General features: G+C 47.6%; 1 protein-coding gene across 1 annotated transcript in view; it reads right to left on the bottom strand.

Moving 5' to 3' along the window:
* HCK (HCK proto-oncogene, Src family tyrosine kinase) overlaps positions 1-21,439 on the bottom strand; it is a 45,141-nt gene extending 23,702 nt beyond the window's left edge. The window contains exons 1-2 of the mRNA XM_052650679.1: positions 21,363-21,439; positions 2,630-2,747 (exon numbers count right to left, since the gene is read on the bottom strand). Of these exons, the coding sequence (XP_052506639.1) occupies positions 2,630-2,746 (117 nt within the window). The 5' untranslated portion in view covers position 2,747; positions 21,363-21,439. The remainder of the gene's footprint in view (positions 1-2,629; positions 2,748-21,362) is intronic.
* Between the last annotated feature and the right edge of the window lie 1,782 nt (positions 21,440-23,221).

Raw genomic sequence — 23,221 nt, 5'->3', positions numbered from 1 at the left:
ATTACATAAAACAACCTAAGTGTCCATCCAAAGGGGAATCTGCACCAAATTAAGGGAGCTGCTCTAAGCAGCTCTAATAGGAAGGAGGCCACTTCATTCCTGACATAGCGAGACCTCAAAGGGACATTGTTGAGTAAACAAAGCTAGTTCTTCAGAATGGTAAAAATGATACGCTGGTATAAAACACATACTCACACATCCTAAACAATTTCTGTGGACACATACTGTACAGGTGTGAGTAAATTCATGGAAAGAGGTTTGCAAGGTTCCCTGCTAAACTGACAACAGCTGTTATCTCTGGGCTAGGGTGTGGTATTTCTAGGGAGGAGGGCATTGGTCAGCAGATACTATAGTTTTAAATGTAATTTGTGATTTTTATTTTAAAAGAGAATGAATTTGTATGTCACACAAGTAAGTAAATGCTAATTTAAATAAATAGCTTTGGAAAATACTAAGTATATCCTTTTTGGGGAGACACATAAAGCCCATTACAAAGATCCATAAAGGCTCTGGGAAGTCCTATGGAAAGGAGCGTGTGGCCCGGTGCTTTGCAAGCTGATTTGACCCGGGAATCCTTTCTCAGTTACTACATTACTGCTAAATCAAAGTTCTGCATGAGCAGAGCAATGAATGGCTGATAATAATGTCCCTTAAACTTGATGTTCAGAGAGAACAGGCAAAAACTGATGGGAGAAAACCTCTACTTCCCCCTAGGAACAAGTCAGGGGGCCTCAGAGAACCTGAGACTTGGGAGCCTAGCCACAGAAAGGGCCCCGGGCCACGCAAGTTAGGAGAGAAGCTGACCTGGGAGTGACTTAGGGTTTAGGATGTCACCTCAGGACATCACCAGTATGGGAAGTAAAACTCAGGCTGTATTAATGGAGGTCAAGTGTCAGAAGATGGGAGGTGCCTATTCCACTCTTCTCCTGTTTCTAGAACTAGTCCTGTTCTAGGCATCATGCCTGGAGAAGGGCAAGCAGGTAGAGAGAGGCCAGGAACCCATGTTGTGTGAAAGATGATTTGGAAGGAAAGGGTGGGTTGGGTAAGATCTTTGCCTTCCATCTCTACAAGCTCTCACAGGGCAAAGGTAGTAGATGTGTTTGGGGTGGGACTGAAGGGGGAGGTATAGGATCCAGGAGTAAGGGTTATGGGGTAATAGGCCTCCCTTCAACATGAGGAAGAACTTTCTAAGGCGCACCAGGAAGAAGTGCACCCCTGCCTCTGGAGGCTGTGCTTGCTGGGATAGCTTCAGATAAGGGGATGGACGAAAGGACCCCAGAGGAGAGAGAACCCCAGCGTTGAGTTTAGAATGACCCAGCTCTGCTGCCTCCCAGCACTATGAGCCCAGGGAGCCTTTTAACTTTGAGCCTCTGTCACCCTGGCTATAAGAAGCATTAACTCCAGCCTCGTGACTTTTGGTGAGAATTAATGGCCACCTCATACGAAGAGTTGATTCATTGGAAAAGACTCTGATGCTGGGAGGGATTGGGGGCAGGAAGAGAAGGGGACGACAGAGGATGAGATGGCTGGATGGCATCACCAAATCGATGGACATGAGTCTGAGTGAACTCCGGGAGTTGGTGATAGACAGGGAGGCCTGGCGTGCTGTGATTCATGGGGTCGCAAAGAGTCAGACACAACTGAGCGACTGAACTGAACTGAACTGAATGGTATAGAAACAGCTCAGTCCAGTGCCCAGACCATAGAAGATTTCCAAAGAACAATAATGCTTATTACAACTGCTGCTGCTCCTCTTAACAGCAGCAACAGTACTGTCAGCCCTGTTACTAGGACTATTACTGTAACCACCATTATTACTACTGTTATTGCTCTTCGAACCATTGCAACTACCATGACTAGTCGGGGGACTTCTGTGGCAACTGGGGCCCCCAGGCCCCCACGAATGCCGCCATGACACGGCTCCCGTCACTAGCGGCTGGCTCTGCCTCTGTCACTTTGTTCCTGCCACTGGGACACTGGAACATGCACTGAGTTTGAATCCCTACTAGCCTTGCAGGTTCAGCAAGTCATTTAGCGTCTGCGTCTCATCTCTGAAACGGGTATAAAACAACTTGTGGCCCACAAGAGCACTATTGTGAGGATTAAAGGTGTTAATATCCATCATGCCCTCAGGACGGTGCTTGGTTCATCGTAAGCTCTGTGTAAGTGTAACAGAAGTGAGCGGATAGCTCTGCGAGTATTACCACTCCTCTCATAGACTCTGTGCTGTGGTTCCTACCTCCATTGCTATTATATTCCCACGAGGATTGTTGTTACTATTATTACTACCATTGTTACTACAGCTGTCGCCATGATACCGATGCTGTCATCATTACTGTCATTTCTTCAACTGCTGTTGTGACTAAGCTGCTCATTCATTATCCTCAGCACTGATTATGGTGCTGGCCGGGTGGGACGGCCGGCTATGCCCCTGGGACCTGGTCACCCAGGCTGAGGGGCCAAGGCGTGTATCCTGGGGAGTCAGGGCACTGCTGGTGACTGGTCAGCTGCATTTCACCCCAGACTCACCCTGCTCACCCTTGGGATAACAGGGAACGGCGAGAGCAGTTTGGGGCAGCGTGGGGCAGCCCCAGACAGCCGCCAGCATCCCGTTTCTTCCCTCACTCACCCGCTTGCCCGAGGACGTGGGATCCGGCACATACACGGGGCTGTGTGGGTTGGTGTTGGGCTCGGTTTTTGAGACCTTGCCTCCATTCCGGAGGAACTTGGACTTCACGCATCCCATCCTGCGGTAGAGAGAAGGGAGATGAGCCCAGCTTGCTCTGATCCCCGCAAGGGGGAGTCTTTGGTGCTGGGCTTGAAACCCCCTGTTACCAGGTTGGCTCCCCTCCCCGTGTCAGCCCCGCTACCTCACCCTCACCTTACAGAGCTCACTCTGCCCTTGTCATCTCTGGGCTTCCCCATATCCACATCTGCCACGCACCCACACAGAGCTGACAAGTTGTCAAAGTCATGCTACCAAGGACTCTGGCGATGGGAAGTTTATTGAGAGAATAAATCGTGATGATTATTGAAATTCAACACACTCTGGGATCAGAAAGCCTGAGCTGATACTTGGTCCTTCCCCCCTGCCTCCACACTAACTGCTCACTTATCACTGCCCCTGCTCCCTAGTCTCGGTTCCTCATCAGCGAAATGGGGATACTAATACAGCCTACTCTCAGGGTGTTGGGAGGATGAGAAAGTACGTGGGTGGGGAAATAGTCTAGAGTCAGGCTATGAGCCAACAGTAAGACTATACTTTCATTATATAATAAGTTAATATTTTATATTAAATAATAGAGATCAGGTCACATAATGTGGCTCAAACAGTCAAGCCACCAGATCCCTCATATCACTTTATAATTGCCTTCTAACAGCATCCTTCCTTCTTCCCTCCCTCCCTCTTTTTCTTCCTTCCCTTCTTTCCCTTGTGGACTTATTTGGTCATTCATTCGTTCATTCATTTATTGGGCAAACATTTACTGAGCACTTTTCTTCCTTTTCATTTCTTCCTTTAAATTTTTAGTTATGTATTTATTTTGGCCGCAACACATGGCATGGGGGATCTTAGTTTCCCAGTCTGGGGTTGACCCCATACCCCCTGCAGTGGAGGCATGGGATCAAACCACCAGGGAATTCCCTACTGAGCACTTTGCTAAATCATGACTAAGACAAGCAAGTTCACGCCCCTGTTGGAGCTCACCCTGGAGGTGGATGGGAGACACAGGTAAGGATCAGGTAACAAATAATAAACGGGATAAATTTAGTTAGTGAAATGCGTGAGGATGCTCAAAGAGGATGTTGATAGGGAACAACAGCGCGGGGCCTCTGTAGTCAGGGTGACTGGGGAAGGCCACTCTCAGGAGGTGATGCTGGACCTGGGGCCCAGCTGACACAAAGGAGTCGGTTATGTAACACTCTGAGGGAACAGTGCTGCCAGCGAGTGAATACAAAGGTAAGTGTAAACAGTGAGTGCACAGGCCCTGAGGCTGGAACGTGCTTGGAGAGAATCAGGTACTGAAAGGAGGCCAGTGTGACTGGAGGTCACAGGCAGGTGGGAGCAGGTAGTATATGCCGAGGCTGCCCCATCTTCACCGTGGTGAGGAATTTGGATGGCATTCTAAGGCTGAGGGCAAACCAGGGCAAGTTTCCCAAGGATGACAGGATCCAATCTGCACTTTAAATAACCCTGTCAGCTGTTCAGCTGCTCGGTGGAATATGGCCTTTAGAGAATAGGTCAGGCTCGAGGTGCCTGATGGTGGCCTGGCCTGGGGTGGTGGTTACTGAGGGGGTAAGCAGCGGAAAGGGTCAGGGGACATTTTGGTATCCCTTGCATTATCAGCTTACATATTTTGGAGGTAGAGCTGACAGACTTTGTTGATGGATTAATAAAATTTAAAGAAAACACATTGATCCATCAGAGTCAAAACTTCGTTAAAGTGGTAGAAGCGTTTTATTCTTTTCTCAAAATGTGCACGCGTTTGCTGGGAAGTCACATAAGGAAGCAATTGTTTTCCTCAGCTCTGCACAATTGCAATTTTCTTCTAAAGCAGTTATACTTATCTTGTTAAAATGAACAAGCGTTTGTGGCTTAAGAAAAAAACCCAAACTCCTAGTTTTATGGGAGTTATTTACTTACTTTTTTAAAAAGATTCTTTCCATTTACAAGGATGTTTTTGTCTGTCCTGGTGGGAATTGGGAACAGTTTACCACCTTAAGATAAGTGGTTTCTGCTTCATTCTCCTTTTGCAAATAAAGTAAGGAACTGATCCAGACTCCTGGAGTGCTGGATCATTAATTTGAAAAATTATTGCAATTAATCACTGTTTTATAATGTACTCATATGAACTGAAAATGAAAACCAACACCTCTCTGGCTTGTGATAAATATGTATTACAGTTGTGGGAAATAAAACAGGTTATTGTGAGGTTCTATATGACAGAAAATCATATTCTGATGTATTTTGATTAAGTTAAGGGTGATCTGGGAAGAGGATGGCTGTGGGAGGTAGGGCAGCTCCCTCCACCTCTCTGAGCATGTATTTGGTATTCATCATCAACTGACATGTTCAACGTGGCCACAGGGTCTTGAGGGGTAGGTCTCCTAACACATAAACACATGATTCAGGGTGGTGGTGAGCACAGAGTGAGTTGAGAAGTCTGAAGGCATCCGCCACACAGTTAAGTTCTACAGAAGAGCTAATCATATCATTGCCATTTACTGGCAGATAGCCCTGCCCTGGAGGAACACTGTTTGCCAGTCCTTTGGGCCTCAAGTTTAGAGATATCATAATACTTGAGAAGTTAACTTCTTAAAATAGGGAATTCCTGTTAGTTCCGTTTTTGCACAATGAAGTATTTTTTTTAAGTGGTATATGGGCAAGAGTCAAATTTGCATACAACATGATTTCCCCCTAAACCAAGAGAACCACACCACTGCTTGGCCTAGAGTGGCCTCTGAAATGCTCATTTTCATGACCACTAGACACAGCAATGTAATGTGAGCCACGTATATAATTTAAAATTTTCCATAGCCGTGTTTTCTCAAGGTAAGAAGAAACAAGGGAATTAATTTTCAGTTGTATTTACTTTTCCCAATATGTCAAAATTATTATTAATGTGATCAACATAAAATGATCAATGAGATGCTTTATATTCTTTTTTTTTTTTTAAGTTGAGTCTTTATATCTCAGTGTGTGTTTTACATGTACAGTACATCTCAGCTAGGACTTGCCATGTTTCATGTGCTCAAGAGCTGTCTGTGAGGACTTCCCTTGTGGTCCAGGTCCACAGTGGCTAAGACACTGTGCGCCCAATGCACGGGGCCCTGGGTTGGAATCCTGGCCAGGGAACTAGATCCCACATGCCACAATTGAAGATCCCCGCATGCTACCACTAAGATCCTGCATGCTGCAACTAAGGCCCGACCAAAGAAATAAATGAATATTAGAAAGAGAGAGAAAGAGCTGTCTGTGGCTGAAGCTACTCTACTCAGCAGGGCAGATACAGAATATTGCCATCACAGCAGCACCCCAGAGACTGGTCCTGCTCATTTCTGTGTTCCTTGGTGGTTAGCTCAGCGCCTTGCTGGCACACAGTAGGAGTGTAACACATGGTCAGTGAATAAATGTGCACCCAAAGCCCATGCTTTCTGTAGTCAGTCCAAGATAAAGGCATCTGGACCTGGCTCCTGCTCCAGCTGGGATGCAAAGACTGGACACACAGAATTACATTCCCAAGGAGCTGTTAGGTATTGGCAAAGACAGTCAGAGCCATGCAAAGACTTCTAAAATACTTGTTGAGTGAGAAAAACAACCTGCAAGACACATATAATATCAAGCCATTTTGTGAATCTAATATATATCCAGGTTCTTCCACTAACATATATATGTTACTTTGTTCATAGTAAAAACAACCTGTGTATAATAATTGAGCAGCAGGATAATAAATTGAATTTTGAAGAGAGGGAGAGATTTCAATAAAGATTTGGGGAAATTCAAGAATATTTCATAGAAGCACTGTCTTTCAAAGAGAATTTGAGGGAGTTTATGATAGTAAACCATATACAGAGCACTTCAAGACTCAGAAAGGGTTCTGGTGCACCATTTGAAAGGAAGGATGATCAAATCAGAAGCCTGGGTCCCCTGCATAGGAGGCAGATTCTTTACCACCTGAACCACAAGGGAAACCCCTATATGTTGACAAGTGGTTCCCAAATGGGCTTCCCAAATGGGCTCCCCTGATAGCTCAGTTAGTAAAGAATCTGCCTGCAATGCAGGAGTCCCCAGTTCAATTCCTGGGTCAGGAGGATCTGCTGGAGAAGGGATAGGCTACCCACTCCAGTATTCTTGGGCTTCCTTGGTGGCTCAGCTGGTAAAGAATCTGCCTGGGATGTGACAGACCTGGGTTTGACCCCTGGGTTGGGAAGATCCCCTGGAGAAGGGAAAGGCTACCCACTCCAGTATTCTGGCCTGGAGAATTCCATGGACTGTATTTTTATAGTCCATGGAGAAGGCAATGGCACCCCACTCCAGTACTCTTGCCTGGAAAACCCATGGACAGAGGAACCTGGTAGGCTGCAGTCCATGGGGTCGCTAAGAGTCTGACACGACTGAGGGACTTCACTTTCACTTTTCACTTTCATGCATTGGAGAAGGAAATGGCAACCCACTCCAGTGTTTTTGCCTGGAGAATCCCAGGGACAAAGGAGCCTGGTGGGCTGCCGTCTATGGAGTCTCACAGAGTGGGACACGACTGAAGTGACTTAGCAGCAGTATAGTCCATGGGGCCACAAAGAGTCGGACAGGACTGAGCGACTTTCACTTTTTCCCAAATAGATGATGCTGGTGTTTGGCTGGGTTTTGGAACCATGGGATGGGGTAGGGAGAGGGCGAGAGAAGAAGTTTGTGTAACCCAGGGCCTCTCTGCAGGGTGGGGACCACAGAGCGGCTGGAAGTGAGTTAGAAATGTGACAGGGTGCCTGGCTGCTTGGAGCATGGCCAGCATGGAAACCAGCAGCATCATCGTATTTGAGCTGTTAGAAATGAGGACCCTCAGGCCCCACCTCCCAAATCAGAATGTACGTTTTTACAAGGCCCAGGTGATTCATGTGATCATTCTAGTTGAGAACTGGGCATGGTGAATATTTTTTGCTCTTGCTTCTTCAGCTGCTGCTGCTCCTGCCAAGTCGCTTCAGTCGTGTCCGACCCTGTGTGACCCCATAGATGGCAGATTACCAGGCTCCCCCGTCCCTGGGATTCTCCAGGCAAGAACACTGGAGTGGATCGCCATTTCCTTCTCCAATGCATGAAAGTGAAAAGTGAAAGTGAAGCCGCTCAGTCATGTCCAACTCTTAGCGACCCCATGGACTGCAGCCTACCAGGCTCCTCCGTCCATGGGATTTTCCAGGCAAGAGTGCTGGAGTGGGGGGCCAGTGCCTTCTCCATGCTTCATCAGCATCCATCCCTCTTCTGATAACCGTGCCTGGATATTCCTTAGGAACCCAGCCTTCAGTGGGGCTTCTGGGGGGCTAACCCCTCCCTTGTCTTCAGGGACTGACAACTTGATACAGGACCAGCCCACTAGGGAATTCCATGTCTTCCTGACAACCAACGGTGGTTGGTTCAGTCATAGGTGTGTATGTGATTCTATCTGAGGCAGTCTGCCTCGGGGTTTTGCTGGGAAAATTAGGGAAAAAGTACTCTCTTTCTATAAGCATTGTTGTAGATGTGGGTGTGAATGAGGACGTAGCTGTGGACGTGGACACAGGTGCAGATGTAGGTATAGATGGGGATGTATGTGGCCGTGGATATGGAAATGGATGTAGGTGTAGGTACAGATTCGAGTATAGATGTAGGTGTGAATGTAGAAAACGAGCTCGTGGGAGCCATTCTGACATCATGAAGGGAGGGACTGCCTTAGAGGGAAGCCATCAGAGGCCCACAGAGCTGAGCAATGGGGACAAAGTGATTCCTGAAGACATGTTTGAACACCTGGATCCAGCTATGCCTAAAACTTTTCAACCTCAGAATTCTTCTAATTCACGAGCAAATAAATTCTCAATTTGGCCTAAGCCAGTTTGAATTGGATGTCTGCCACTTGTACCCAAAGAGTCCTCACTGACTCTTAACTATTCCAGGCAACACTCTGAATTGAAAGAACTAGGGTTTCTGGGGATGAAGGCAGAGAATCTGCATTTCAAACAATTCTTTGGGAGAGTCTTGGTGCACTGAAATTTGAGACCCACCAATGTAGTGGAAGGAAGGCCAAGCCTGGGGTCTGAATACTTGGCTTTGGATCCCAGTTCTTCCACTGACTGCTGTGTGACCTCGAGTAAGGCTCTTGCCCTCTCTGAGCCTCATTCTGCCCCCTCCCCGCCCCTTTATAATAGGAGGCACTTGCTTCTCAGGCTTGGCCTGAGGTCCTGTGGGATAGGGATTTGAAAGGCTCTTTGAAATTTCTGAAAACACATGTTTCTTGTCTAACCTGACTCAAAACCAGGCTCTGAGAGCAGAAGTGGCTTGCCTGGCCCCACATTAACTTAGAACAGCTGATCCCCAGCACAGACACTTCCTCAACTCACTACTGAAACCCCTGGAACCTGAAACCAGCTCCCTGTCCCCTCGGTTTCTGCAGGCCCTGCGTGGAAGGGAAACAAGAAAGTTCAGCTTGCTTGGCCTGACTGCTTCCCATGGTCACCGTGCTGGCCACAGAGGCCTCAGAGACTCCTCCTCAGAGCCCTGCCTGAACAGCCTGTGGAGTGGGCGGCTGGTGGTTTCCTAGGAGCTTTTAGGCTCAAGCAGTGGCTTCTGAGGGCTGGGAGCAAGGAGCCCTGGAGTTTAGTCTCACCTCTGCCGCAAACTCACTGTGTGACCTTAGGCAAGTCCCAGCCTTTCTCTGGGACTCAGTTTCCCCAAATATGAGATGAGATGTCGGGTGATTAGTTCTCCGAAGGGCACAGCTATAGTTCTTTCTTGTGTAGCAGCTACTCCTCCTCCTTCTGACAATAGCTCCTCAATTTTCTTTGGGAACCACCCCTCTCCCATTATCAGTTCCTGGACTATGTATGGCAGAGCTGATGGGTCTGTGATGAAGTCTGGCCAACCAGACTTGCAGTAATAGGAGCAGAGATGGGCATGTGACTCAGTTCTGGCCAATGAGAATCACCCATTTGGCTGGAAAATGGGTGTTGCAAAGCAGAGCCTAGTAATGAAGAAATACAGATTCTTCAACTCTGCATAAAGCAGATATGCTCATGGACTTTCCAATATCCTTCTTTTTCTGCTTGAGCCAGTTTGAGTTGGATTTCTGTGCCTTTGAACCTCAAAGAGGTCTGCTGAGTGCAAAGGAAATTCTTACAAAGGATTGCAATTCATACTCAGGTGTAAATGGCTTACAGCAAAGATTGCTGTAACTTCCTATTAAAGGAAGTTTTGATAGAAGAAAGTAAAGCGGGTACTAGACCCATTAGAGTGGGTGAGGGGTGTGTGGAGTATGAAGCTGGTGGCACTGAAGCCATGCCTAGAAAGGGCCTGACATGGATTAGGCTGGCCATATACATGAACCCATCTGTCAGATGGGGAAATGGAGGCCCACAGAAGAGAGGATTCCTAGGTAGTCAGTGGCAGGTAGAGCAAGAACCCAGCTCTCCTCCTCCCATTCTCCCCAGGGCTCAAGACTGTCCATTTAGAGGAAATTTTCCTTCTCAGAATAGCTCAGCCATGGGGGCAGGGGAACAAACCTTCCGCTGTCAGGGACCAAGTCCCTGAAGAGTTTTCAGGAACACATAGCTCCCTCTCCTCGGGTTCCTTGACTCTTCTGAATGAACCAGGCAAACCTCCAAGTGACTGCTCTCCATGATGGACATTTAGGGGTCACCTCTGACTCTCCATCTCTTCCCTTTTCCAACTGTCAGCTTCTTTCTGATCAAGAGCTCAAAACTTTGATTTTGCAAATACCCATAGAGGGTGGGTGCCATGCCTTGGTTTACACAACAGCAAGTGACCGAGCAACATAGGAAAGAGGAAGTCAGGTCTTTGGTCATTTGCCTGACTCAGTCAGAAGGTTGACTCTGAGATGTATATGTTCCACCCACTTGCTCCAAACAAGTAGTAAATTTTTATCATGTTCAATGTTACCTCTGGGTCACCTGATCAACTCCAGAACTCAAGGGCACTTGTAAGCCTCCTTAGAATACTTCTATCTTTAAGGTAGGCAGAGGGCAGGGAAGTTTGGAAAAATATAGGGTCCAGAGGATCCTCTGGAGAAGAGCATGGAAACCCACCCCAGTACTTCTGCCTGGAGAATTCCATGGACAGAGGAGCCTGGTGGGCTACAGTTCGTGGGATCACAAAGAGTTGGACATGACTGAGCAACTAACACTTGAAGCCAGAAAGAGCTGGGTTTGAATGCCCTTTCTGCTTCTTACAGATAAGTGAGCTTTTTAAAATATAAGTCAGATCAAGTCCCTCGTTTGCTCAAAATATCCTGGGGCTGCCATCTCACTTGGAGTAAGAGTCCAAGTCCCCTCTGGCCAGGCTGGCAAGGCTCCATGGCCTGGGGTCCCCTCAACCTCACAGTCCTGTCTCCTCCAGCCCTCCCTTGATTTTTTCATTTCAGCCATACTAGCCTCTTGCTATTCCTCAACTCACCAACCATGTTTCTACCTCAGGGCCATCGCACAGGCTGCTTTCTGGAACATTCATCACCCAGGAAGCCTCTTTCTCTTCACCCAGCTCTTCCTGCAGATCTCACTTTCTCAGCAGGGTCTTTTCTTATCATCCTGGCTAAGATAGGAGCACTGTCCCCAACTTCTATCACTTTCTGGCCCCTTCCCAGCTATATTCTTCAGGGCTTTAGCCACCATCTAATATGGTAGCCACAAGGATGAGCCTCTCAGATCTCCAAATGCAGAGAGCAGAACTGACCAATGGCCTCAGCTGTCGTGCTGTGAAGAACATCACTGTTGCCTTGGGCTGCTCTCACCCAGTGGCTGAGAGTGCCAGGGGTACCAAGGCAGGACCATGCCAGGGGGACCTCTGATGGAACCTCCTTGACAGCCTTGCCAATGTTCCTTAGAACTGCCCTGCAGTTTAAGACATTTCTACCTTCCTTTCCTTGCTTCTTCCCTTCCTTCCTCTCTCCTTCTTTCATTTGGAGTCAGACATGCCTTGCTAGTATTCATGTATGGGTGTGAGAGCTGGACCATAAAGAAGGCAAGCCTGGAAGAATTTATGCTTTTGAACTGTGATGTTGGAGAAGACTCTTGAGAATCCCTTGGACAGCAAGATCAAACCAGTCAATCCTAAAGAAGATCAACACTGAATATTCATTGGAAAGACTGATGCTGAAGCTGAAGCTCCAATACTTTGGCCACCTGATGAGCAGGACTGACTCATTGGAAAAGACCCTGATGCTGGGAAAGATTGAAGGCAAAAGGAGAAGGGGACAACCGAGGATGAGATGATTGGATGGCATCACCAACTCAATGGACATGAGTTTGAGCAAACTCCAAGTGATAGTGAAGGACAGGGAAGCCTGGTGTGCTACAGTCCATGGGGTCACAAAGAGTCAGACACAACCGAGTGACAACAACAGTGCCTTACTGTCTTATCTGATGCCTCTCCTAACCTCTCCTAGCTCCTTCTACAAGCATTCCCTCTAATCAGTTTCTGAGAGTCACCTTCTCCAAGGACCTGACTAACAGAATGAAATGCCCTTAGCTGCCAGGGTGCCCTAGATTTCTCCTTTTAAACAATAGTCACAAATGTGTGTTTAAACTGAGAAGGACTGTTCATATTTGTTTATCTTTGCTTGGAGAGGAACAAAGTCTTTCCTTGATTGGAGCTGAGTGAAGGTGATCCCCTTCCAAAAGGACGTGGTAGCCAGTTCGCCCAAGGGACAATTTTTCACTTCAACCTCCCACCGTGCTCCAAGGTCTGCTGCCCCCAAATCTGACCCCCTCAAATAGAAACTTCAAAGTTTCCATCACGTGCTCTGACCCTTTTACACTTTCTTTTTTATTGTTGACAGAGCCAGTTCTTTTCTGTTTTGGAGGGTATGCATTGTTGTTTTTAAAATTACCTTTCATCACCTAGTAAAACACTACATTGTCCTTGTTAAAAATGAAAACAATAAAACTAAATCTAAGGCACCTTTGGAATAAGGCCTGTAAGTTACCCTTTCCAGGCCCTCCACGGCCACTCCTCCACTCATCACCCCCTCCCAGGTAGCCTCTTCTTGTACATTTGCATATTATACTAAAGCAGATATATCAGTGCCCCGCCTCCTTGCTCAGCTGTTCACCCTTCTGAACACTCGCTGGACGTCCAGCTGCCAGGACCTGCATCTCTTCTTCTAGATTCCTCTGTGGTCTTTGGCGCTGGCCCTGCCCATGAGCCTGGTAAGTGGAAGTGCTAGAGGATTGTCAGCCCGCGGGAGCTGATCTCATCCCCATCAGCTGTGACTGACAGGATCAGGCAGATAAGCATCCCAGTTCCTCTGGCTCAGTGGCTTCCAGCACTCCCAGTAGAACTGAGCTCCAGGTGCCAACGATGGGACTGACTTGATCACATCTTTATTGTCTGCTGACCTGGGTTCGATCCCTGGGTTGGGAAGATCCCCTGGAGAAGGGAAAGGCTACCCACTCCAGCATTCTGGCCTGGAGAATTCCATGAACTGTGTAGTCCATGGGGTTGCAAAGAGTTGGACAGGACTGAGCAACTTTCACTTTCACTTTCACTTCTCTTCTCTGTCTTGCTTCCCACCCTCCTACAGGGTTTTCTGGGATCAAATCCCAAATAAACTAAACAGTGAATGCATTTGACATGCCTTCTAGGGTCTGCTTCTGGGGAAACTCAGGCTGACACATATACACTCATAGAAAATACGGAGTATCGCTTTTTATGTGTGTATTAACATAAAAGGAATACCGTTTTGCATGAATGGTGGGCAGTAGTCATCCTATCCTCATTTTTCAGATGAGGAAATTGAGACTCAGGGAGTGAAAGAATTTGGCTGGTGCGTCACAACTTGTGGCACGCAATGTTGCCACTCAAACTCAGGCCTCCCGCGCTCTGTCTGCACGCATGCGTGCTAAGTAGCTTCGGTCATGACCGACTCCTTGCAATGCTATAGGACCGTAGCCCACCAGGCTCCTCTGTCCATAGGCTTCTCCAGGCAAGAATACTGGAGTGGGTGGCCACTTCCTTCTCCAGCGCTGTATGGTTCTTCATTTCTCTGGCAGAGTGGAGGGAGGGTCTTCTATTCTCTTGGCTGCACCTAAGTCTCCTGGACCAAAGGATTTCATGGTGATGGTGGGAGCTCAGGTAGGTGTCGTAGGTCAGGATAAGGACTGTCACAAGGCCCAGTACAGGGCAGGGCCACCCAGAGGGTGCAGCCTGTGTGGCCACAGCCACTGGCCAAGAACATTCAAGCAAGGATTTCTTCTCTGTCGTTACCCATGCCTCTGGAATTATACACTAAAACTCCCAGTCCTGGGGTGGAGGAAACTGGAGAAATGGCATGGCGTATCAAAGCGCTGTGGGGTCGGGGGTGGCTTAGAAAGACAGGCTAAGAGATTGTACCATTAACTTACTCTGTAACTTTGGGAAAGTTACTTACCCTCTCTGGGCCTGACATTTCTTTTCTATAAAAAGGGAGGCCTTGTCATGATTTTAAGACTGGCTTTGAAAACTCAACTGAGCTATAGGGGCCCACAGGGCTTTCCACATGGGGCAGGTAGTCCAGACAAGGGTGCTGCAAACTGGACGTTTCGGGGGCAGTCTACAGGGCAGCCCCGCTCAGCAGCACCATGCTACAATGAGTGAATAGCAGCAGAGCACAGGAGACCAAGGCTCCAGTCCCAGCTCTTTCAGTTGTTCAAGAGAAGACAGAAACTCAGATTTCCATGAGCTCTCTTGACTTTAAATATTAGTGCATATTTAAGAAGAATCATCGTGTGAGGCCGGAGAAGGCAATGGCACCCCACTCCAGTACTCTTGCCTGGAAAATCCCATGGACAGAGGAGCCTGGTGGGCTGCAATCCATGGGGTCGTTACAAGTCGCACACGTCTGAGCGACTTCACTTTCACTTTTCACTTTCATGCATTGGAGGAGGAAATGGCAACCCGCTCCAGTGTTCTTGCCTGGAGAATCCCGGGGACAGGGGAGCCTGGTGGGCTGCCGTCTATGGGGTCGCACAGAGTCGGACACGACTGAAGCGACTTGGCAGCGGCAGCAGCATTGTGTGAGGCCAACTGAAACACACATATTTGCTGAAATATCTCAGGCAAAGGAGGGGAGGGAGTGTTCAACACCCCTCAATTCTGTATTTTTGAGGCCCTACTATCTCTCATTCCTACTGGAATGCAAAAGTAGGAAGTCAAGAAACACCTGGAGTAACAGGCAAATTTGGCTTTGGAATACGGAATGAAGCAGGGCAAAGGCTAATAGAGTTTTGCCAAGAGAACACACTGGTCATAGCAAACACCCTCTTCCAACAACACAAGAGAAGACTCTACACATGGACATTACAAGATGGTCAACACTGAAATCAGATTGATTATATTCTTTGCAGCCAAAGATGGAGAAGCTCTATACAGTCAGCAAAAACAAGATTGCGAGCTGACTGTGGCTCAGATCAAGAACTCCTTATTGCCAAATTCAAACTTAAATTGAAGAAAGTAGGGAAAACCACTAGACCATTCAGGTATGACCTAAATCAAATCCATTATGATTAGACAGTGGAAGTGAGAAATAGATTTAAGGGACTAGATCTGATAGACAGAGTACCTGATGAACTATGGACAGAGGTTCATGACACTGTACAGGAGACAGGCATCAGGACCATCCCCATGGAAAAGAAATGCAAAAAAGAAAAATGGCTGTCTGAGGAGGCCTTACAAATAGCTGTGAAAAGAAGAGAGGCGAAAAGCAAAGGAGAAAAGGAAAGATATTCCCATTTGAATGCAGAGTTCCAAAGAATAGCAAGGAGAGATAAGAAAGCCTTCCTCAGTGATCAATGAAAGAAACAGAGGAAAAGAACAGAATGGGAAAGACTAGAGATCTCTTCAAGAAAATTAGAGATACCAAGGGGACATTTCATGCAAAGATGGGCTCAATAAAGGACAGAAATGGTATGGATCTAACAGAAGCAGAAGATATTAAGAAGAGATGGCAAGAATACACAGAAGAACTGTACAAAAAAATCTTCATGACCCAGATAATCACAATGGTGTGATCACTCACCTAGAGCCAGACATCCTGGAATGTGAAGTCAAGTGGGCCTTAGAAAGCATCACTACGAACAAAGCTAGTGGAGGTGATGGAATTCCAGTGGAGCTATTTCAAATCCTGAAAGATGATGCTGTGAAAGTGCTGCACTCAATATGCCAGCAAATTTGGAAAACTCAGCTGTGGCCACAGGACTGGAAAAGGTCAGTTTTCATTCCAATCCCAAAGAAAGACAATGCCAAAGAATGCTCAAGCTACCACACAATTGCATTCATCTCACATGCTAGTAAAGTAATGCTCAAAATTCTCCAAGCCAGGCTTCAGCAATACGTGAACTGTGAACTTCCAGATGTTCAAGCTGGTTTTAGGAAAGGCAGAGGAACCAGAGATCAAATTGCCATCATCCGCTGTATCATCGAAAAAGCAAGAGAGTTCCAGAAAAACATCTATTTCTGTTTTATTGACTATGCCAAAGCCTTTGACTGTGTGGATCACAATAAACTGTGGAGAATTCTGAAAGAGACGGGAATACCAGACCACCTGACCTGCCTCTTGAGAAATCTGTATGCAGGTCAGGAAGCAACAGTTAGAACTGGACATGGAACAACAGACTGGTTCCAAATAGGAAAAGGAGTACATCAAGGCTGTATATTGTCACCCTGCTTATTTAACTTATATGCAGAGTACATCATGAGAAACGCTGGACTGGAAGAAACACAAGCTGGAATCAAGATTGCCGGGAGAAATATCAATAACCTCAGATATGCAGATGACACCACCCTTATGGCAGAAAGGGAAGAGGAAAGCCTCTTGATGAAAGTGAAAGTGGAGAGTGAAAAAGTTGACTTAAAGCTCAACCTTCAGAAAACGAAGATCATGGCATCTGGTCCCATCACTTCATGGGAAATAGATGGGAAACAGTGGAAACAGTGCCAGACTTTATTTTTGGGGGCTCCAAAATCACTGCAGATGGTGACTGCAGCCATGAAATTAAAAGACGCTTACTCCTTGGAAGAAAAGTTATGACCAACTTAGATAGCATATTGAAAAGCAGAGACATTACTTTCCCAACAAAGGTTCGTCTAGTCAAGGCTATGGTTTTTCCTGTGGTCATGTATGGATGTGAGAGTTGGACTGTGAAGAAGGCTGAGCACCGAAGAATTGATGCTTTTGAACTGTGGTGCTGGAGAAGACTCCTCAGAGTCCCTTGGACTGCAAGGAGATCCAACCAGTCCATCCTAAAGGAGACCAGTCCTGGGCATTCATTGGAGGGACAGATGCTGATGCTGAAACTCCAATACTTTGGCCACCTCATGCAAAGAGTTGACTCATTGGAAAAGACCCTGATGCTGGGAGGGATTGGGGGCAGGAGGAGAAGGGGACAACAGGATGAGATGGCTGGTTGGCATCAACGCCTTGATGGACATGATGAGTCTGGGTGAACTCTGGGAGTTGGTGATGGACAGGGAGGCCTGGCGTACTGTGATTAATGAGGTTGCAAAGAGTCGGACACGACTGAGCGACTGAACTGAACTGAACTATGTCTTAGGTGCCAGGGGTTAGAGATACAGTAGTTTTGGAGACAGACATGTCTGTGCCCTCATGGGAGTTACTTTCTAAAAGAGTTTAAAGTCTAAGCCCTGACCAGTCCTCTGAATGCAGACAACTCTCTCCTCACCCTCTGGGGTAAGAGGCCCCCAGAGAGCAGCCTGGTAGAGGTGAGATTGAGACTCATGCTTAATGAATGATGGTTTTAATAATAATTTTTGAAAAGGAAAATAGCAAGTGTTGACCACAGGGTGGAGAAACTGGAACTCTAGTACATTGCTAGTGGGAATGTAAAGTAGTGGAATATAATTTGGTGATTCTTCAAAGGTTAAACTTGGAGTTACTATATAACCCAGAAATTCTACTCCTAAGTATATACCCAAGGGAACTGAAAACAGGTGCTCAAATACATGTACATGCATGCTCATAGCATCACCATTCACAGTAGTCAAAAGGTGGAAACAACCTGAATTTCCATCTACAGATGAGTGGATAAACAAATCATAGAATATACATACAATGAAATACTATTCAGCCATAAAAGGAATTAAATGTGTCAGTATTTAATGTGGATGAACCTTGAAAGAATCCAGTCACAAAATGTCACATATTATGTAATTCCATTTACATGAAACATCTAGAATAAATTAATCCATTGATACAAAATGCAGGTTGGTGGCTGCCAAGGGCTGAGGGGTGGGAGCAAGGGGAATAACTGACTATGGCGTTTCCTTCTGAGATGATAAAAATGTTTTAGAACTACACAGAGGTGCTGATCACACAACCCTGAATGCCCCACTGCATTGCTCACTTAAAATGGTTCATTTTATAATGTTATATGAATTTCACCTTAAAAAGTTTTAAAAATTGAAGACTATGGACTTCCTTGACAGCCCAGTGGTTAAAACTTCACTTTCCAATGCAGGAGGTGTGGGTTTAGGAAGCTAAGATCCACATGCCTCGCTGCCAAAAAACCAAAACACAAAACAGAAGCAATGGTGTAACAAGTTTAATAAAGACTTTAAAAATGGCCCACATCAAAATATTTTTTAAAAATTGCAAGCTAGCTTAAAGTGCTTTGCTAGGATGGTTAAAACAAATTATAGTCCCTCCAAACAGTGGACTATTACTTAGTCATTAAAAATTTGAGGATGTTTAATGACATGGAAAAATGCTTGCAATGTAATACTAAGCAAATAAGTGGGATAAAAATTGTATAGGCAGCATTTTACTAATTATGTTAAATAAAACGTGCACAAAAAAGAAGGCTATAAAAATAAACTAAAACATTTGCTACCCAAACATTTTTTTTTAAAGATTCATGCTTCTGGGAATTTCGTGGCTATCCGTTGGTTAGGACTCTGTGCTTTCACTGTTGAGGGCCCAGGTTCAATACCTGGTTGGGGGACTAAGATTGCTCAAGCTGTGAGGGGAGGCAAAAAGAAAACCAAAAAAACTGAAAAGCAAAACAAAACAAAAAAAGATGCATGCTCCTATTGCTGGAGCATATACTAAGTGTCAGGCGTAGTGAAGAGGGCGGAGGAGAATCTTTGCCCTCCTGCAGCTGAGAACAGGTGTCTGTGGCCCTGGATCTAGAGGGAGCTGGAAGGTCAGCAGAGCCGATCCTTTCTTCTCTCTTCTCTGCCCCAGACCCCCTGGGTGACATTTCCATGCCTCGGTCCTCCTCATACACAAAAGCTGCCCCTTGGGAGAGCCACTCAGCCTCTCGGTGTTTCCCCCTAGAAACACCTGTACGTGAGCCCAAGACCACACATCCAGGCTGGCCCCAGCAGTGTTGTTTGTTGTCCTGAAGCCCTGGATCAACCTGACTGTTCAACATCGGGGGGAATGAGAAGTAGGGCAGGACAGTACCCTCCTGGAATCCTCCACTTAGAAAGAATAAACTAGAGCTCTGTATCTTATTCTGGCTAGATTCTGACAACTTAATGATAACAAGGCAGGGAAAATGAAACTGCCGCAGAATCTCACAGTTAGACAGCATTTATGTAGATCTTTAAAACACGAAAGACAATTTTACGTATTGTTTATGCACCCACATATATATGTAATACATTTTTAAAGGCACAGACAGTAAGAGCTATAATTCATGACAGAGATTGTCTCTGGGGAGGGAGAGAAACAGAACTAAGATGGATACCCGGTGGGGAGGCTTCAATGTTATCTGTTACTTCTGGTAATTTTATTTTTCAAAGAAACTGAAACAAACGTGACAAAATGCAAACATTTGTTAATTCTGGGAGGGGGGTTCCTGGGATATTTAGTATATTGCTCTCTTCACTTTTCTGTATTTAACACCCCCCCCCCCCGAAAAAAAAGGATAGTGCAGAGAAAGCAGTGATGATAACTGATATCTTTTGAGGCCTTTCTCTGTGCTGGCCAAAGTGGTTTGCAAAGTGTGGGCCTTGAACCAGCAGCAACAGCATCATCCAGGAATAAAAATACTATAGGTCTTGTGCCAGACCTATTGAATCACAAACTCTGGGGTCAAGACCCCAAAAATCTGTGTTTCAACAAGCTTTCCAGGTGATTCTCATGTACTGTTTAAGTTTGAGAACCACCAGGCTAGACTGTAATAGCTCTAGTGAAAGTGAAGTCAGTCAGTCGTGTCTGACCCTCAGCGACCCCACGGACTGCAGCCTTCCAGGCTCCTCCATCCATGGGATTTTCCAGGCAAGAGTACTGGAGTGGGGTGCCATTGCCTTCTCTGTGTAATAGCTATGACTGTTGTTAATGGATATTAAGCAGTTAGACCTGTTAGGCAATAAGCAGTTAGACCTGTCAGTAACTCAATCTAATCTTCAAAACAACCGTATGGGGACTTCCCTGGTGGTCCAATGGCTAAGACTCTGAGCTCCCGATGCACGGGGCATGGGTTTGATCCTTGGTCAGGGAACTAGATCCCACATGCTGCAACTAAGACCCAGCGTGGTCAAATAAATAAATAAATGCATTTTTTAAAAGATCCTCTGAGGTAGCCATTATTTCAAAATCCCCATTCTACAGTTGTGGAAACGGAGGCACAGAATGGACACATCCTCTGCTCAAGGTCCAACAGGCAGGTTGCCCACCCAAAACCTCTTGCTTAGCCACTGCACTAAACTGTCACTTGAGTGCACTCTCAGTCGCTTCAGTCGTGTCTGGCTCTGTGCGACCCAGTGGACTGCAGCCCGCCAGGCTCCTCTGTCCATGTGATTCTCCAGGCAAAAATACTGGAGTAGGTTGCCATGCCCTCCTCCACCCTCCTCCAGGGATCTTCCTGATCCGGGGAGCAAACCCGGGTCTCATGTCTCCTGCACTGGCAGGCAGTTCTTTACCACTAGCGCCACCTGGGAAGCCCAAACTCACTTACACGCCCTCTAGTATACTCTATCTCATCGCAGTCTTGGAAGACAGACCTAACAGCCCTCTTTGACAGATGAGGAAATTGGAATTTAAAGAGGCGGAGTGAGAGACTTGTCCAGAGTCTCACAGGAGGAAAACGAGGGGCCAGGCATCCTCCTGTGGTCTGTCCAGGAGGCTTCAGGGTCCGACCTAGACCGCCTGGGGATCCGCGCGCAGCCGGGAGGAGGAGGGAGCTCAGCGAGGGAACCGACCCAGCGGCAGCCCAGCCTGGGTGTGGCTCGCGCTGTCACGTCGACGGCCAGCTGTCCCCTTCCCCACCATGGCTGCCAAGCCGCCGTGACCGTGACCGTGACCGTCACCCAGCCCCAGCAGGAACAGTAAGGGCTTTTCCCCTCTCAGGCTCCTTGAAGCCCTTTTTTTCGTCTCTTGCTGAAGAGGAACCTGGACGGCCTAGGGAAGTGGCGGCTCAGGCAGAAAGTCACCCTCCTGCGTCCCCAGGTTTGCAGCCGGGCCATTCGGCTGTTCATTTGGACATTCTCCCCCGCGGGTCGGTCCCCGCGTCCCGCCGCCTGTGCGCCGCTCCGCCGACGGTTCCTTTCCGCTGCGCCCCAGCCTACGCAACTCACCACCCTGGGTGCCCTCAGCAGCCCGAAGACCCGACCGTCAGGCCAAGTTCGTGGGCCGGTGTCCCCTGACCCCCGAGTCCGAAGCACTCACCTGGGCGCCCGCTCCTCCTCCGGCGGGCAGCCCGGATCCTCGCAGCTCGAGCGCCCCCCCAGCTCGGCAGTCCCCGGGGTCCCGGGGCGCTTGAGAGCTAGGGGAAGGTGAATTGACTCTCAAGAAGAGGCTGGGGATGCGCTCCGAGGGGCTTCGGTGCCGTGCGTCTTTGGGGGAGGGGCCCTCTGGCGCTGAACTGTCCCCTTCCACTCTCCCCTACGCCTCGGCGGTGCGTCCCGGCCGGAACCAGGGACTCGGTGGCGCCCCACAGACCATCTGGGCGCCTTAGCCGCGCCCGGGGCGATGCTAACCCCGCCCCCAAGTGTCCTAAACCCGCCCCGAGGATTCTGACCCCACCCCAGGGACTCCAATCTCTGTCCCCACCTCTCAAGATCCTAATCCCGCTGCCTAAGGATTTTTTTAAACACCGCCCATCCAAGGCTTCTAACCCTGCCTCCAAGAATCCTTACCTCATCCCCGAAGGGCAATAACCCCGCCCCCAACAATTTTAACCGGTGCTTCCAAGGTCCTAATCCCCAAATAAACTAACACCTCCTCCAATGTATTCTAATCCTGCCTTCCAGTGCCCTAACCCCGTCCCAAATGATTCTAAACCTCACCCTCTCGAGAACCCCAGCACCCAATCTTCTCCTCCTGAGATCTTAATTCTGCCCCAAAGGATTTTGAATCTCACCTATGAAGGAATTTTAACCTCGTCTACCAGAGGTTTCTAATTCTGCCCCCAGGATTTTAATCCGGCAAGTGAAGGATCCTAGTCTCTTTCATAAAAAGATTCTAACCCAGCCCTCAAGATTTGTTACCCTAATCCTAGGGATTCTATTCTAATCTCGCTCCTGGGTAATCCCAACCTGTTCACATAGGATTTTAATCCTCCTCTCCCCTCAGGATTCTAATCCAGCCCATTCAAAGATTCAACCCCTGCTTTCCAGGTTTCTGATCCCACATATCAAAGGATTCTAAACCGGTTTGGGAGGATCCTAACCCTATCTTCCTCATTCTCACAGGACTCTACCCCCCTCCCCCAAGCATTCCAATTCATTTCCCCACCATTCCAATCGTCTCCTTCTAGCCCAGTCCCCTCCCCAACGCTGTGTCCCAAGCCTTCCCAGCTCTTCTGTGGTCTGCGGTTTCCATTCCTCAGGCCCTGGCTATTCAAACTCCATGCAAAGTTTTTGCCCGCAGGAACCAGCCTGACTCACTCCTGGCCAGTTTCCCGATAGCTCAGAGGAGCTTGAAAATTGAGGGGGCAGTAAGTGGTGCTGGAGGGTACAGTTTGAGGCTGCAGATGAATGAGAGGTGCGCAGGGCCAGACAAGGGCAGAGCCCATCTCCTCCTGGAAGTGGACTGTCACCCTAAATCCTGCTGAACACACCTCCAAAAATGTATAGAAACACTACAGTGTCTCTGTAGTCCCACCCACTACCAGTCAGTTCAGGCCCCCACCGTCTCTCATTCACTCGTTCATTCACTATGCTGGGGCTGAGCTACATAGGACTTTTCAACCTCAGCACTATTGATTGACATGTGCGTGCCTGCTCAGTCACTCATTCTTGTTCGACTCTTTGTGATCCCATAGACTGTAAGCCTGCCAGACTCCTCTGTCCATGGGATTATCCAGGCAAGAGTCCTGGGGTGGGTTGCCATTTCCTCCTCCAGGAGATCTTCCCCACCCAGGGGTGGAACTTGCAGATGGATTTTTTTACCATGGAGCCACTTGGGCAGCCCCACTACTGACATTTAGGTCCTGAAATTCTTTGTTGTGGGGAGCTGTTCTGTGTATAGCAGGAGGTTGAGCAGAATTCCCAGGTGTCATCCACTCGATGCCAGTAGCAGCCCCA

This window comes from Budorcas taxicolor, chromosome 13 (genome assembly GCF_023091745.1).
Source record: "Budorcas taxicolor isolate Tak-1 chromosome 13, Takin1.1, whole genome shotgun sequence".
NCBI classification, from domain to species: Eukaryota; Metazoa; Chordata; class Mammalia; order Artiodactyla; family Bovidae; genus Budorcas; species Budorcas taxicolor.
The sequence above is the reverse complement of the archived record's forward strand: the minus strand, read 5'-3'. Positions and strand labels throughout refer to the sequence as shown.